The 14,644-nt window shown below is 41.3% G+C and overlaps 2 protein-coding genes across 2 annotated transcripts in view; one reads left to right on the top strand and one right to left on the bottom strand.

Moving 5' to 3' along the window:
• GLMN (glomulin, FKBP associated protein) overlaps positions 1-7,996 on the top strand; it is a 56,590-nt gene extending 48,594 nt beyond the window's left edge. Inside the window, exons 17-19 of the mRNA XM_080655481.1 lie at positions 6,404-6,527; positions 7,161-7,243; positions 7,357-7,996. Of these exons, the coding sequence (XP_080511607.1) occupies positions 6,404-6,527; positions 7,161-7,243; positions 7,357-7,473 (324 nt within the window). The 3' untranslated portion in view covers positions 7,474-7,996. The remainder of the gene's footprint in view (positions 1-6,403; positions 6,528-7,160; positions 7,244-7,356) is intronic.
• A 58-nt stretch (positions 7,997-8,054) lies between these two features.
• Positions 8,055-14,644, bottom strand: part of LOC308242158 (protein SPO16 homolog) — a gene marked incomplete at both ends in the record, with an annotated part of 28,146 nt that continues 21,556 nt past the window's right edge. Inside the window, 4 exons of the mRNA XM_080656031.1 lie at positions 8,055-8,186; positions 8,758-8,836; positions 9,429-9,597; positions 14,266-14,359. Coding sequence (XP_080512157.1) covers positions 8,055-8,186; positions 8,758-8,836; positions 9,429-9,597; positions 14,266-14,359 — 474 coding nt within the window. The remainder of the gene's footprint in view (positions 8,187-8,757; positions 8,837-9,428; positions 9,598-14,265; positions 14,360-14,644) is intronic.

Genomic DNA, 14,644 nt, shown 5'->3' with positions numbered 1-14,644 from the left:
TTTTTGCCAAAAATCAATTTACCATACAAGTGTGGACCTATTTTGGGGCCCCATTCCATTCCATTGACCTATCTCTGTTCTTTAACCAGTACCATTACTATCTTGATTACTGTAGCTTTATAGTAAAGTCTTGAACTCAAGTAGTGTGAGCCTGCAACTTAGTTCTTCAAAATATTTTGGTTACTCTATGTCCTTTGCTTTTTCATATAAATTTTAGAGTGGTTTTGTCGTTTTCTACCTGTAAAGGAAAAACATTCTCCTGTATTTATTCTCTACTCTCAATACTTTAGTTTTTTTCAAAAAAAAAAGTGAATGTGGTGTTTACTAGTACATTTGACAAAATGAGGTGTGAATAAAAGCATGTTTTCTCTGTACTCTTCTTTGTGTTTGAATGTGTTTTGATCTAGAGGGTTATCAGTAAGCTTTGTAGCCATGAAAGCCTTCAGTGATACTGGTTAGTAGTAATTGGTTCTATCTATAAGCTTAGAGATAAAGGGAAAGAAGAAGGTTTAAAAAGGGGATAGAGAAAGGTAAAAGACTGGAGAGACAGGTGCACAGACAACTGAGAGCAGTGAGTAACATCCACAATATCCTCTGTGACTACACTGGTTGATGAAGTACCTGCTGCACTACCACATAACCCACGTTTTCCATGAGAAGACAAGAAAACTTTCTATTATGGAAAAGGAAGTTTAAAAACTATTGACAATGTTTTTTAAAGCGTGCAATTAAAATAGGTTTATTGTTTTAAAATCCGGTTAAATAAGCAAAAACAAAAGTAATAATCAAAATCCCACTATCCATTGTTGATATTATGGTATATGCTATAGGCTTTATGCCAGCACATTTGTACATACTTTTTTCTTTTTAAAAATAAGATCACACTTTAGGAATTGTACTGTTTGTAATCTTTATTCACTCACCAATATGTACCAAAGAACAATATTTTAATAGCTGTGTAGTTTCCTATTGTGTAGATCAGTGGTCGGCAAACTCATTAGTCAACAGAGCCAAATACCAACAGTACAACTATTGAAATTTCTTTTGAGAGCCGAAAACCGACTTCTGCGCATAGGCCACGAAGTTTCAATCGCACTGTACGTGTACGTCCAAACGTGGTATTTTGTGGAAGAGCCACACTCAAGGGGCCAAAGAGCCGCATGTGGCTCACGAGCCGCAGTTTGCCGACCACTGGTGTAGATATATCACAATTTACTTAACCAATATCCTATTGTGAAATATTTCCAATTTTTCATTATGTAAACATTTTTTTTAAACATTTCTGCTGTGGAATCATTATAACATACATTTTTAATTATTTCCCCAGGATAAGTTCATATATGCTGAGTGAAAACGTGTGCATGTTTTTGAGGTTTTAGGTTGTTGATAGTCCCTTCCAAGAACTCCAATTTTCCTAGCATTCTAAGAGTAATGAGAAAGGACATTTAAATTAAAATTATATGTGTGATAGTCACTGAAGTTATCAATTATTCAGTGTAGATATGGGTAGATCTTATTTGAAGGGCTATATGTAAAATGTCATACTACTTGGATCAAAATAAGTTCATTATAAAATAGATTTTCTAGTGGTGCAGTTCTAGCTAAGAATAAGTGGTTTTCTAAGTTTTCTTTTTATTTTACAAAATTTTTTTTTATTTTTCAGTTATAATTCACACACAATATTATATTAGTTTCAGGTGTATTAGACATTATATAACTTACTAAGTTATCACCCCAATAAATCTGGTACCTATCTGACACCATAGTTATTACAATAATAGAGGCCCGGTGCATGAATTCATGCATGGGTGGGTTCACTTGGCCTGGCCAGAGATCAGGGCCCATCAGGGCCAGGCCAGCCATGGGGAGGGACCGCAGGAGGTTGGCCAGCCAGCCCCCTTCCATTGGGTGATCAGTGGTGCCGGCCAGCCAGGGGGAAGGGTCGCAGGAGGTTGGCTGTGGGAGCGCACTGATTACCAGGAAGCAGCTCCTGCATTGAGCTTCTGCCCCCTTCTGGTCAGTGCGTGTTATAGCGACCGGTCATTGGGTCGTAACAGTCGCTTAGGCTTTTATATACATAGACTAGAGGCCTGGTGCACTAAATTCATGCACGGGGGGTCCGCTGGTTCCTAACCGCTCGCCTGCCTGCCTGCCTGATCGCCCCTAACCCCTCTGCCTGCCTGCCTGATTGCCCCTAACTGCTCTTCTGCTGACCTGATCACCCCTAACTGCCTCTACCTCGCCCCGCACCCAGGACCCAGGATTCCCTCCACTGGCCGGTCATAGGCACCCAGGACCCAGGGTCAGCTTCGCCTGCACCGGCTGCAGCCACAGGGTACCATGGGTGGGCAGCTTCTCCTGGGCCACAGCCAGAGGCACCCAGGACCATGGGGCGTGTGGCTTGTCCCTCTCCTGGGCCGCAGGCACAGCCGCTGGTGCCTGAGACCGTAGAGTGGGCGGCTTGTCCCTCTTCTGAGCACAGTCTGGCTGGTCCCCATTCCTCTCTCGCGAGCTCATTTGTACTTGGATGGTCCCCATTCCTCTCTTGCAAACTCATTTGTGCCTGGCTGGTCCCCATTCCTCTCTTGTGAGCTCATTTGTGCCTGGATGACCCCATTCTTCTCTCGCAAGCTCATCTGTGCTGGTCCCCATTCCTCTCTCCCCAGTATTGAGTGTCTGAGCCATTACAGCATGAGGGCGTGACAACCATTTGCATATGAGCTCTTTATTAGATAGGATTATTGACTTTATCCCCTGTTCAGTACTTTATATCCCCATGACTATTTTGTAACTACCAATTTGTACTTTAAAAAAAATATTTTTATTGATTTTGAGAGAGAGGGGAAGGGAGAAGGATAGAGAAATAGAAACATCAATGAGAGAGAAACATCATTAATTGGCTGCCTCCTACATGCCTCCTGCTGGGGATCAAGCCTGCAACCTAGGCATGTGCCCTGATTGGGAATTGAACTGGTGACCTCTTGGTTTATGGGTTGATGCTCAACCACTGAGCCACACCAGCTGGGCCCAATTTGTACTTCTTAATCCCTTTTTAACCTATCTCCCCAAATCCCATCCCATCTTAAAGAAGACCTTTTACATTTCTTCTAATACTAGTTTTGTGGTGGTGAGCTCCTTTAGCTTTTTCTTATCTGGGAAACTATCTGTTCTTTGATTCTAAATGATAGCTTTGCTGGGTAATCTTGGTTGTAGATCCTTGCTTTTCATCACTTTGAATATTTGCCAATCCCTTTTGGCCTGCAAAGTTTCTGTTGAGAAATCAGCTGACCATCATATGGAGGCTCTCTTGTAGGTAACTAACTGCTTTTCTCTTGCTACTTTTAAGATTATCTTTAACCTTTGTCTATCTTAATTATGATGTGTCTTGGTGTGGGCCTCTTTGAGTTCATCTTATTTAAGATTCTGTGTTTCCTGTACTTGTATGTCTGTTTCCTTCACCAGGTTAGGGAAGTTTTCCATCATTATTTTTTCACATAGGTTTTCAATTCCTTGATCTCTTCTTCTTCTGGCACCCCCATAATGCAAATGTTGGTACACTTGAAGTTGTCCCAGAGGCTCCTGACATGATCCTCATTTTGGGGAATTTTTTTTTCCTGTTCTGATTTGGGTGTTTTCTGCTTTCTTATCTTCCAAATCTCTGATTTGCTACTCTGCTTCATATAATCTACTGTTGATTTCCTGTAATATATTCTGCATTTCAGTTAATGTATGCTTCGTTTCTGACTGGTTATTTTATGTTTACTAGTTTCATTTTTTATGTTTCCTATCTCTTTGTTGATATTCTCACTAAGTTCATCTATTCTTCCTGTAAGTTCATTAAGCATTATTATACAGTGTTTTGAACTCCGCCTCTGGTAGATTGCTTATCTCCATCTGTTTAGTTCTTTCTCTGGAGTTTTGTTCTGTTCTTTCATTTAGGAAATGTTTCTTTGTCTCCTCATTTTGGCAGCCTCCCTGTGTTGGTTTCTATGTATTAGATAGAGTTGCTCTATCTCTAGGGCTTGGTAGAGTGGCCTTATATAGTAGTTGTCCTATAGGGCCCAGTGGCACAGGTCCCCAATTACCTGAGTTGGACACTCCAAGTGCACCCCTTCCCATATGGACTGTGTACACCCGTCTGCTATAGTTGTTTGCTGTTGGCACATCAATGGGAGGGATTTATCCCCAGGCTGATTGGCTACAACCATTGTGGAGGATCAGCTGTGCAGTGGTGCCCACTGAATCTGCCTCTTGAGTGTATTGTTATGGAGGTGGCTCTCGGCATCCTGAGAGGTGCAGACCAAGGTCAGCCACCACCTGTGTCCTGCCCGGGACCACCCAGCATGAGCTACAAAGGATCTGCAGAAGGCTTCTGTTTGTGTTGGGCATGGAGGTGCCCATGAGAAGCCAAGCTACTAACCAAGGCCACTGCCTCTAGTGCCAGATGCTGCTTGTTTGAGAGATTTTAGGAAACTGAAGAATGAGCCAAGACAGGCTGTCCATATGGAAAAGCCACTGGAAACAGCTTGGGTGGGCCCACAAGTTAGGTGAAGCAGGGTCTCAGGGAATCATCAGGGTAGGGCAAACAGTGTGAACCAGGTTAATGGTGCCTTCTTGTTGGCTCTGTCGGGGAAGGGCTCAGAAAAGGAACAATGGCCTCTGCCAGCACTTTTATCTGAAAGAATGCTGCCCTCCCCCCAACTCTTGCCCTTATGCCAGACAATTCAGTTCCTCACGTATGTCCCTGGCACTTTCCAGCTGCTGCCCCAGGTCTGGAGCTTAGAGCCAGTGAGTCCACATATTTCTATGCACAGGCTCTTTGAGAGAAACACCTGGGACTCCAACAGCCTTTCCATATCACTCAGTTACAATCCCTGCTGGTATTTATAACCAGAAGTTAGGGGGACTTTTCCTGGTATTAGAACCCTGGGCTGGAGGTGGGGGCAGGGGGCCTGGTGTGGGTATGGGAATCCTCGCTACTCATGGAGCACCGCTGCAGCTGAGATATCCCTCCCAATTTTTATCTGCTACATATGGGTGTGGGACCAGCCCGTTCCAATTCTCCACCCCTCCTACCACTCTTAATGTGTCGTCTTCTTTATAATCTTAGTTGTAGGACTTCTATTCAGTTAGATCTCAGGCAGTTCTGAATAGTTGTTCTGTAATTCAGTCGTAATTTTGATATAGTTGTGTGAGGATTCAAGTATTGTGTTTACTATGCTACCATCTTGACCATAACTTCCTAAGTTTCCTTTTTTTTTTTTTTTTTTACCATTTTGCCTAAGATATTTTCCTTTGTAAAGAGTGCCTGGAAATTTAATAATGCCATGAACTTTATGATTCTCCACCTTTAGTACTATGGGAAGAAATGCTCTTAGAATAAAATCTAATATGTAAGAGCAAAAAAACCTAAGCTGTCGTAGGCAGGTAAAATCTCCATCTGCACTTAACACCAAGAATGTCCATATCAGCTTTGTGTTAGAAAAGTTTCATCAACAAGGAAAGAAAAGAATCTTCCAGAACTAGATCTGTGACCAGGGTATTAATTGTAAGATCAAGAGTTGAAGAGATATATAAGGTAGAGTCATTGTGGGAATGTTTATAGGAAAGAGAAATGTCTTAGACATGTGTATTGTCCTCAAGTAACTTTTTCATGGATTAAAACTTGTAAGTTACTGATCTCAGAACCAAAAACTGCCCAAATGGCACGGCAGTGAGTGTACTAACCAAAGTAAAGTTTTGTTTTGATTGGTATTCACATAAACTACTAGCTGTAGTAATCAATGTGTTATTAAACAGTAAACTCTACCTTGAAAGGCAAGAATCATGTGATTAATTTTTGTTTTTCCAACACTCAAACACATCTATAATAATAAAAGCGTAATATGCTAATTAGACCAGACAGCCGAATAACCTTCCAGACGTCATTCCAGACCAAGCCGCAGCGGCAGGGGCCCGAGGCAGAGGCGGTTAGGGGTGATCAGGCAGTCAGGCGAGCAGTTAGGGGCAATCCAGCAGGCAGGCAGAGGCAGGGGTGATCATGCTGGCAGGCAAGCGGTTAGGGGTGATCATACAGGCAGGGGAGTGGTTAGGGCAATCAGGCAGGCAGGCAGAGTGGTTAGGGTGATCAGGCAGGCAGGCAGAGTGGTTAGGGTGATCAGGCAGGCAGGCAGGTGAGCGGTTAAGTGCCAGCGGTCCCGGATTGCAAGAGGGATGTCCAACTGCCAGTTTAGGCCTAATCCCCCCTAAACCGGCAGTCGAACATCCCCCGAGGGGTCCCAGATTGCGAGAGGGTGCAGGCTGGGCTGAGCTCCTGAATTTCATGCACCGGGCCTCTAGTATTTAATAATATGAATCAGTAAATGTTGAACCATATAACTCTTTCATTAATTCTTCTGAACAGACTGGATTATGGACAGAACTTGGAAAGATTGAGAATAATTTCTTAAAGCCACTCCATACAGGACTTAATATGTCAAAAGCACATTATGAAGCAGAAATTAAAAATAGCCAAGAAAATAGCCAAGGTTGGTAATGTGTAATTTCATTTTCACTTAGGTCTAACAATTAGTCATTTTTTAAAACTGCAAGTTATATTAAAAATAAAGAACTTTTTAATCTTGTCTAATTTAAAGCAAACAAGGAACCATGACAGCTAAGTCATTTTATTTATAATTAAAATTATTCTTAGCAGATATATAAACCAGTTAACACTGAAATTGGATTAACAAAGATTTAAACCAAACTGAAATATATTCTGGTTTTAAAATCTCAAGTCCTAATTAGGAATCTAACCGTATTACAGGTATTTCTGTTTGGATATCATTATATTTCTTTTGGTATTGTTTGTTCCACCATCCCCTCATTCCTCCCCAAATTTATAAGTTTTCATTCATCCTGTACATGCCCAAATAATGGCTAGTCACTTAAATAAACATGTTACAGAATTTTGATATTTTTATTTGCTAATTGCTTGACTTAAGCATACCCTGAGATATTAAACACTAAGACTTAATTTACATAAATAAAGGAAATATTTTAAAGTAATGGAATGATGAAAATATATATTTGAACATTATAATTCAACCAGTCTAATTATTACTGAGATCTGAGAGTTAAGATTAAAAACATGACACATGATTTTTTTTTTTCTCTTACAGAAGTCCAGAGGTCTAAAGATTTTTGTTCTGTAACTGTAGGTGGAGAAGAGATGCCTAATATGCCTCCCGAAATGCAGCTTAAGGTAGATTTGAAATATTTCTAAGCTACATCCATTTGAAGTCTTTTCTTTTTTTACTTTGTTTTGTTTTGTTTTAAATGCATACTTAATGACTCTAAAATTTCTTGGCATTGTAGGTCCTACATTCAGCACTTTTCACATTTGATTTGATTGAAAGTGTTCTGGCTCGAGTAGAAGAACTCATTGAAATAAAAACAAAGTCTACCTCTGAAGAAAATACTGGGATAAAGTGAAAGCTCCATCTCTTAAATAAAAATTAGTAAAATACTGTTTTCCATTATGATTTAATACCTTCACAAAAATTTTTCTGTAAAACACCAATAGAAAAAAACACATCAATAGAAAAATAAATGTAGCTTTTCTCATCTGTTTCTGTAATGACACAGTATGGATGAATAGCATTTGGTTTCAAAAAGATAATATCCATGATAAAGAATGTCCATATATAATAAATACTACTGTTAAAATTCAATACAAATTAATAATTTTGTATTATAAGTTTATAAAATGTAGTTGAATTGCCTTCATTCATATAGTTGTAATGAGTTTATAAAAATGCTGATGCACTTTATGTTCCAGTTTGAATCTGTGTTACATTTTAGAACTCCTAGTGATAAATTGAATATCACTCCAATTTTTTGTGAACATTATTAAAGGAATTATTCAACAAAACTCCTGAAAATAAAACCTTTTAATTGTATATATTTTATTATTTTAAAATTTTTAAGTCTTTAAAGTAAATATATATTTGAACATTATAATTCAACCAGTCTAATTATTTTAATCTTCCAAAAGAACATTTATAATTGATACTCTAATTTGGGTTAAATGAGTCACTGAGATTTATCTGTTGAAGTGTTTTCCAAATAGGACTTTGCTCAATGATGTAAGCTTTAGTTGTTATCATTCTGTAGCAGATGCTATCTATGTATGGTTTGGAGGTGATCTGGAAAAAGATAAAAAGATGCAACATTATTTATATTATTCAAGTATTGATCACTTTCTGTGTGCTCAACACAACATATGACTCATTAGAGTAATAGATACCTGGTCTCTGTCTTTAAAGAATTTCAAATGTAAGCCAAAAAGTAGACTACTGTTAAGAATTGCTTTAATGGAGGTCTCTTCCAAGTGTAAGGGTAAGGAACACCTAACTGCTAGAGGAGTTGGGGGCACACTTCACACAGGAGGATAAGCATGAAAAGTATGTTTGCACTCTGACAGTTGGTAACTACAACCTAACCAATATTTATACTTTAGAATTTGATGGAAAATTTAAGTAACCAATATGGCCAACACTGTGTATATGGCCAAATACTGTTTTGGCCCCAAATGAGTCATTCTTGGCTATCAGAAATACATTGAAGCATGGAGAAGGGTTGCACACTGAGAAACAGCAGCTTCTCTGAGGGGAACTAAAGCAGAGTATTTGCAAACATGCTCAAGAGGGGATGCATTTGAAGTCGGGAACAAAGTATATGACTGTATGTATGTGTCATTTTCCTTAGGTAACTCACCTTAGCTATAGTGCACATAAGATCAATAGCATTTACTGTGTTGTGTACTGGAAGTATCCGTAAGTTACTACCCAGGAATCTGAAAAACAATTCATAAGTTAAACAGATCATTTGACTTTTTATAACATCTGTTATCTTAACACCTTGCTGACTGGTCACGAGATAACTTGTGTTTGCACTCACGTTGAGTAATTTTAAGGTCTGAAAGTAATGTAGAGTTTTAAAATTACTTAATATAAGTGCAGACATGAGTTATCTCGTGACTGGTCAGAATTGTCCAGACATGGAAACACAAGTTAATCTCATGACCAGTCAGCAAGGTGTTAAGTGGAAAAAAGAGACAAACCTCTTACTGCTTCTCTTGTTTACTCATTCAGGCCCTGCCTTATTTCACAGAGGAACTGATATGGCTTTGTAGTCAGAACTTTAATGAATAAAAAGTGTTTACTTTGGGTTTGATCTTGCAGAAGAATCCCAGAAATCAGCATGAACTTTGAAACTTGTCACCCTGATTCACAGAATAGCCATTTGGCCTGCATTTTATCAAATATGACAGGTTAACATTATAAAGTTTATCTTTGGGGAAAACATAACTCATTTGCCTAAAAGAATTAAGAACGGAAATAAACACAATGTAATTTAACAAAAATAAATTTGGTGCTCTTCCATACCTCTGCTGAATCCTGAACATCAGTTTCCATTCCTCAAGTCCATGGAGGGCAGCAGACAGAACCAAAAAACTGTTTTGGTGAATGTTAATAAACTTCTCAATTTTGGCTAGAAATATTTCTTCAGCTGACATAAAACATTCTTTAGCATCCATCAATAAAAATGCAACTCCTAGGAAAGGTGAATGTCACTTCATCATTAAAAATAAAAAAATAAAATCCACCTCAGTAAAATCAACAAAAATAGCTGTAGGGCCCTGACCAGTTTGGCTCAGTGGATAGAGCGTCGGCCTGTGGACTGAAGGGTCCCAGGTTCGATTCCGGTCAAGGGCATGTTACCTTGGTTGCGGGCACATCCCCAGTAGGAGGTGTGCAGGAGGCAGCTGATCGATGTTTCTCTCTCATTGATGTTTCTTAACTCTCTATTCCTCTCCCTTCCTCTCTGTAAAAAAAATCAATAAAATATATATTTTTTAAAATAGCTGTAGGTATAACAGCTATAAGTGTCCAGGTCCTAAACCATAAGAAGTAGAAATCCCTATAACAAAATTCTTAACAAAACAATTTAGGTGGTTCTCTGAAGTGCTCTGTATAAAAGGATGACTTACTCTAAATATTTAAAGAGGGGAAAAATCTTTTTCAAACTAAGGCACAATGAGGATAATGCCTAATTTTACTTAAAAGTTAACTTTCCATGTTATAATGATATTTATAAAATATTTTATTGTTGAGAGTACTACAGATGTCTCCCCTTTTTTTCTTCCCATGTTCCCCATAATGATTTTAAAAGCTGGAAATCAAGAAAGGTAGTTTTAAGCAAGCCAATTATTTATTGGAGAAACCTGTATACCAGAACACAACTATTGCTGTATATAAATTAATACACAGTAAGCAGGTTCCTAAGATCTCTGAAATAGTATCAACCCTATAAGAAGGGTTCAAAAGAAAAATTTGATCTAATTCGATCTTTAAAAGATGATAAAATTAGTTCTTTAAGAGATATCTAAGGAAATTGATTATGCTAATTGAGGAACTTGGTCTATTTATATAACTAACCTCTCTGAAACTAAATTGCCTCATCTGTAAGATTGGAATAATAGTTCTTCAATAGATTTGTTGAAAGGATTAAAAGTTAGATAATGTATATAAAGTGGTCAAGGCACACATAGTAGGTATTTAAAAATATTTTACTTCCCGCTAGAGGAATTTAAGGTGGTACTGATTAGTTTCATCCTGGAGGTCTATTTCTAGGAGCTTTTGAAAGCACCTGTCTTCCAAACCTTCTGCTAGAGTACAGGTCTTCTTATCATTCTTACTAGGGGCCCAGTGCATGAAATTCGTGCACTGAGGGGGGTGTCCCTCAGCCCAGCCTGCCCCCTCTCACAGACTGGGAGCCCTGAGGGGATGTCCTACTGATGGCTTAGGCCCGATCCCGGTGGGGAGCAGGCCTAAGCTGCAGTCTGGCCTCCCTCTGCAGGAGGTGACTGGGCTGATCAGGAGAAGGAGAGAGCCCCATCACCCTGCTGTTGCAGCCACTGCCTGCCACTGCAGCTGCCAAGGTGTTTTCATCAACACGGACTCCAGTCCCTTCACGATGAAAAAAATGACAACTTTCTTTAGGCATTTTCAAGATGTCTCTTTCATAGGATATGACATTTCCTTCTTTTTTTATCCTCACCTGAGGATATGTTTCCATTGATTTTTAGAGAGTGTGGAAGAGAGAGAGAGGGAGAGACAGAGAGAAAAATCATTGTGAGAGGGACACTTTGATTGGTTGCCTCCTGCATGAGCCCTGACCTGGGCCCCGGCCAGGGAGGAGCCTGCAACCTAGGTACATGCCCTTGATCAGAATTGCACCCGGACCCTGCGGTCGGCAAGCTGAGGCATTATCCACTGAGCCAAACCGGCTAGGGCAGGATATGACATTTCTTAGCCCCTCCAGCAGCGGACCTTCGTTTTTTCCTCCAGGGGTGTGGTGGAAAAACCCTAGATCACCTTCTTGGATTCTAATTACCCAAGTAGTTTCCAAGAACATTGCAAATAGCGGTGTACAGGGAGCTTAGCCAATGAGAGGTCAGAAAAGATGTTTACACTCGAACTGGTTTGGCTCAGTGGATAGAGCGTCGGCCTGCAGACTGAAGGGTCCCAGGTTTGATTCCTGTTAAGGGCATGTACCTTGGTTGTGGGCAAGTCCTCAGTGGGGAGTGTGCAGGAGGCAGGTGATCGATGTTTCTCTCTCATCAATGTTTCTGACTGTCTATCCCTCTCCCTTCTTCTCTGTAAAAAATCAATAAAATATATTTTTTTTAAAAGAAAAGATGTTTCCTCTGCAGCTCAAGTGCAGAGGACCCCCTGCGTTGTGTCCACTGGGCTGGGGAAACACCCCCAAGGCCGGCAGCCTTGAGTTGTGTCTGCCGGGCTGGGGGCGTGGATCCAGGCCGCTTGGTACCGGCACACACACAAGCGTCTACGGGGTGGGAACATCGGCCACATCACCATAGCGATGCAGATGTTCCCACCCCGCCCCCAGCCGCTTGACGCCTGCGCCCGTAGGCCCTGAATGGTCGGGGCATTCTGGGACCCCAGCCACTCAGGGCCTACATGCGGGCCTACAGGCTAGGAGCGGCCTGGGTCCCAAGGATGTTCCTGGGACCCAGGCCACTTGGCCCCTGCGCATGCAAATTAATCCACCATTTTTGTTGGGTTAATTTGCATACTCACTCCTGATTGGCTGGTGGGCATTGCGGAGGTACGGTCAATTTGCATCTTTCTCTTTTATTAGTGTAGACTAGAGGCCCGGTGCACGAAATTCGTGCACGGGGGGGGGGGTGTCCCTCAGCCCAGCCTGCACCCTCTCCAATCTGGGACCCCTTGAGGCATGTCCGACTGCCCTATCACAATCCCTATCACAATCCAGGACTGCTGGCTTCCAACTGCTCAACTGCCTGCCTTCCTGATTGCCCCTAACTGCTTCTTCCTGCCAGCCTGATTACCCCCTAACCACTCCCCTGCCAGCCTGATTGACGCCTAACTGCTCCCCTGCCAGCCTGTTTGCCCCTAACTGCCCTCCCCTGCAGGCCTGGTTACTCCTAACTGCTCTCCCCTGCAGGCCTGGTCCCACCCAACTGCTCTCCCCTGCAGGCCTGGGTCCCTCCCAACTGCCTTTCCCTGCAGGCCTGGTTGCCCACAACTGCCCTCCCTTGCAAGCCTGGTCCCTCCCAACTGCCTTCCCTTGCTGGCCATCTTGTGGTGGCCATTTTGTGGCCATATGGGGGCAGGATTTTTGACCACATGGGGGCAGCCATCTTGTGTGTTGAACTGATGGTCAATCTGCATATTACTCTTTTATTAGATAGGACAGAGGCCTGGTGCATGGGTGGGGGCCAGCTGGTTTGCCCTGAAGGGTGTCCCGGATCAGGGTGGGGGTTCCCTTGGGGCATGGGGCAGCCTGGGCAAGGGGCCTGTGGTGGTTTGCAGGCCGGCCACACCCCCTGGCGACCCAAGCAGAGGCCCTGGTATCTGGGGTTTATTTATTTTCTGCAATTGAAACTTTGTAGCCTGGAGCAGAGCCAAGCCTTCTGCTTGCTCTGAGGCGGCAGCCATTTCTGTTGGGATTTATGTATCTTCTATAATTGAAACTTTGTAGCCTTAAGCAGAGGCCTGGGCCGGCCAGGGCTGCAGAAGCTTGGCTTACTCCATCGCCGCAGGCAACCCTAGCCTCCAGTTCTTTCCAGCTCCGTGGCTGCTGCCATTTCTGTTTGGATTTATGTATCTTCTATCATTGAAACTTTGTAGCCTTGAGTGGAGGCCTAGGCCAGCAAGGGCAGGCGGAAAGCTTGGCTTCCTCCATTGCCAGGGAAACCCATGCCTCCCTCCTGCTCTCTTTGGCCATAGCCATCTTGGTTGGGTTTATTTGCATATTCGCTCCTGATTGGCTTGTGGGCATGGCTTGTTAGTGTAGCGGAGGTACGGTCAATTTGCATATTACTCTTTTATTAGATAGGATTGTTTCCCAAGCACAAATAGAACTGCCTACTTCCCATGTCCCCAGCCTTCTCATATCCTAATCCAGGGGCGGGCAAACTTTTTGACTCGAGGGCCACAGTGGGTTCTTAAACTGGACCGGAGGGCCGGAATAAAAGCATGGATGGAGTGTTTGTGTGAACTAATATAAATTCAAAGTAAAGGAGCGGAGGGAAGAGCAAGAGAACCCTCCGCTCTTTCAGCTCTGCAGGCCGGATATAGAACAGCCGAACAGGCCGTATTCGGCCCTCGGGCCGTAGTTTGCCCACGGCTGTGATCTAATCTAATTCCTTTAGTACTTCGCTCATGACTCACAGTTGTATGGTATTATGATTTAAGGGACATTTGTATGTCTCCATTTGATTCTTTTAGTTATTATTTGTTTATATTATATTCAGCAAAATCTTGTATAAAATCATGAAATACTCTGTATTATTTTTGTGTATGGATTTTGACCAATATTGTGATGTTGGCTTCTTTGTTAATATGGGTAATGCTTTAATATAAGTATTGATTATTGGGGAGGTGGCTTTGTTCTATTTTCATCTTAGTTCCAAAGAAAATAGTTTTTACCATCCTCTACCAGACTCCACTGGTTCAGCTTTAGTTCAACAATTGTAATCTTAAAAAGGGATATATTTTGTAATTGGCTAGATGTGCTGCTTTTGCAGCAGTAACCAAGTTTTATACATTGACCTCTCCCAAAAGATAACACCTTAAGCTTATTACTTGGTTAATGAACTACCAAGTTATTCGAACTTATATTTACATATTTCATAAAAATCTTAAATCAAGGCAATTAGCAAATATACTGTACCAGTACGAGAAAATATAATTGATCCATTTTCCACTGAAGCTGAATACCGAACCTTGTGACTTCGGTTTTCCAGGGCAGTTGCAACTTCACAACTCTTCAAAAAATTTTTCAGAATACAAACTTAAGACATGCTTAGAATAGTTTTTATTAAAGCTAATACATTAAAATAAGTTTAACAGTTTCTTTTGTAACTATACCACTTAAATATTTGATCATCAAAACATACACAAAATGTTCTCTAAGGAGGAAAAAATACAAAAAAAATATTTAGTTCAGCTCAAACATTGCAGGTTTGGAAATGAGTTGTGTACTACAGTTACATTACTTAGGGACAGAAATTAAGGACATAATTAACTAAACTATGAAAGCTAGAATAAAT

This window comes from Plecotus auritus (assembly GCF_963455305.1).
Source record: "Plecotus auritus genome assembly, chromosome: 2".
NCBI lineage: Eukaryota > Metazoa > Chordata > Mammalia > Chiroptera > Vespertilionidae > Plecotus > Plecotus auritus.
The sequence above is the reverse complement of the archived record's forward strand: the minus strand, read 5'-3'. Positions and strand labels throughout refer to the sequence as shown.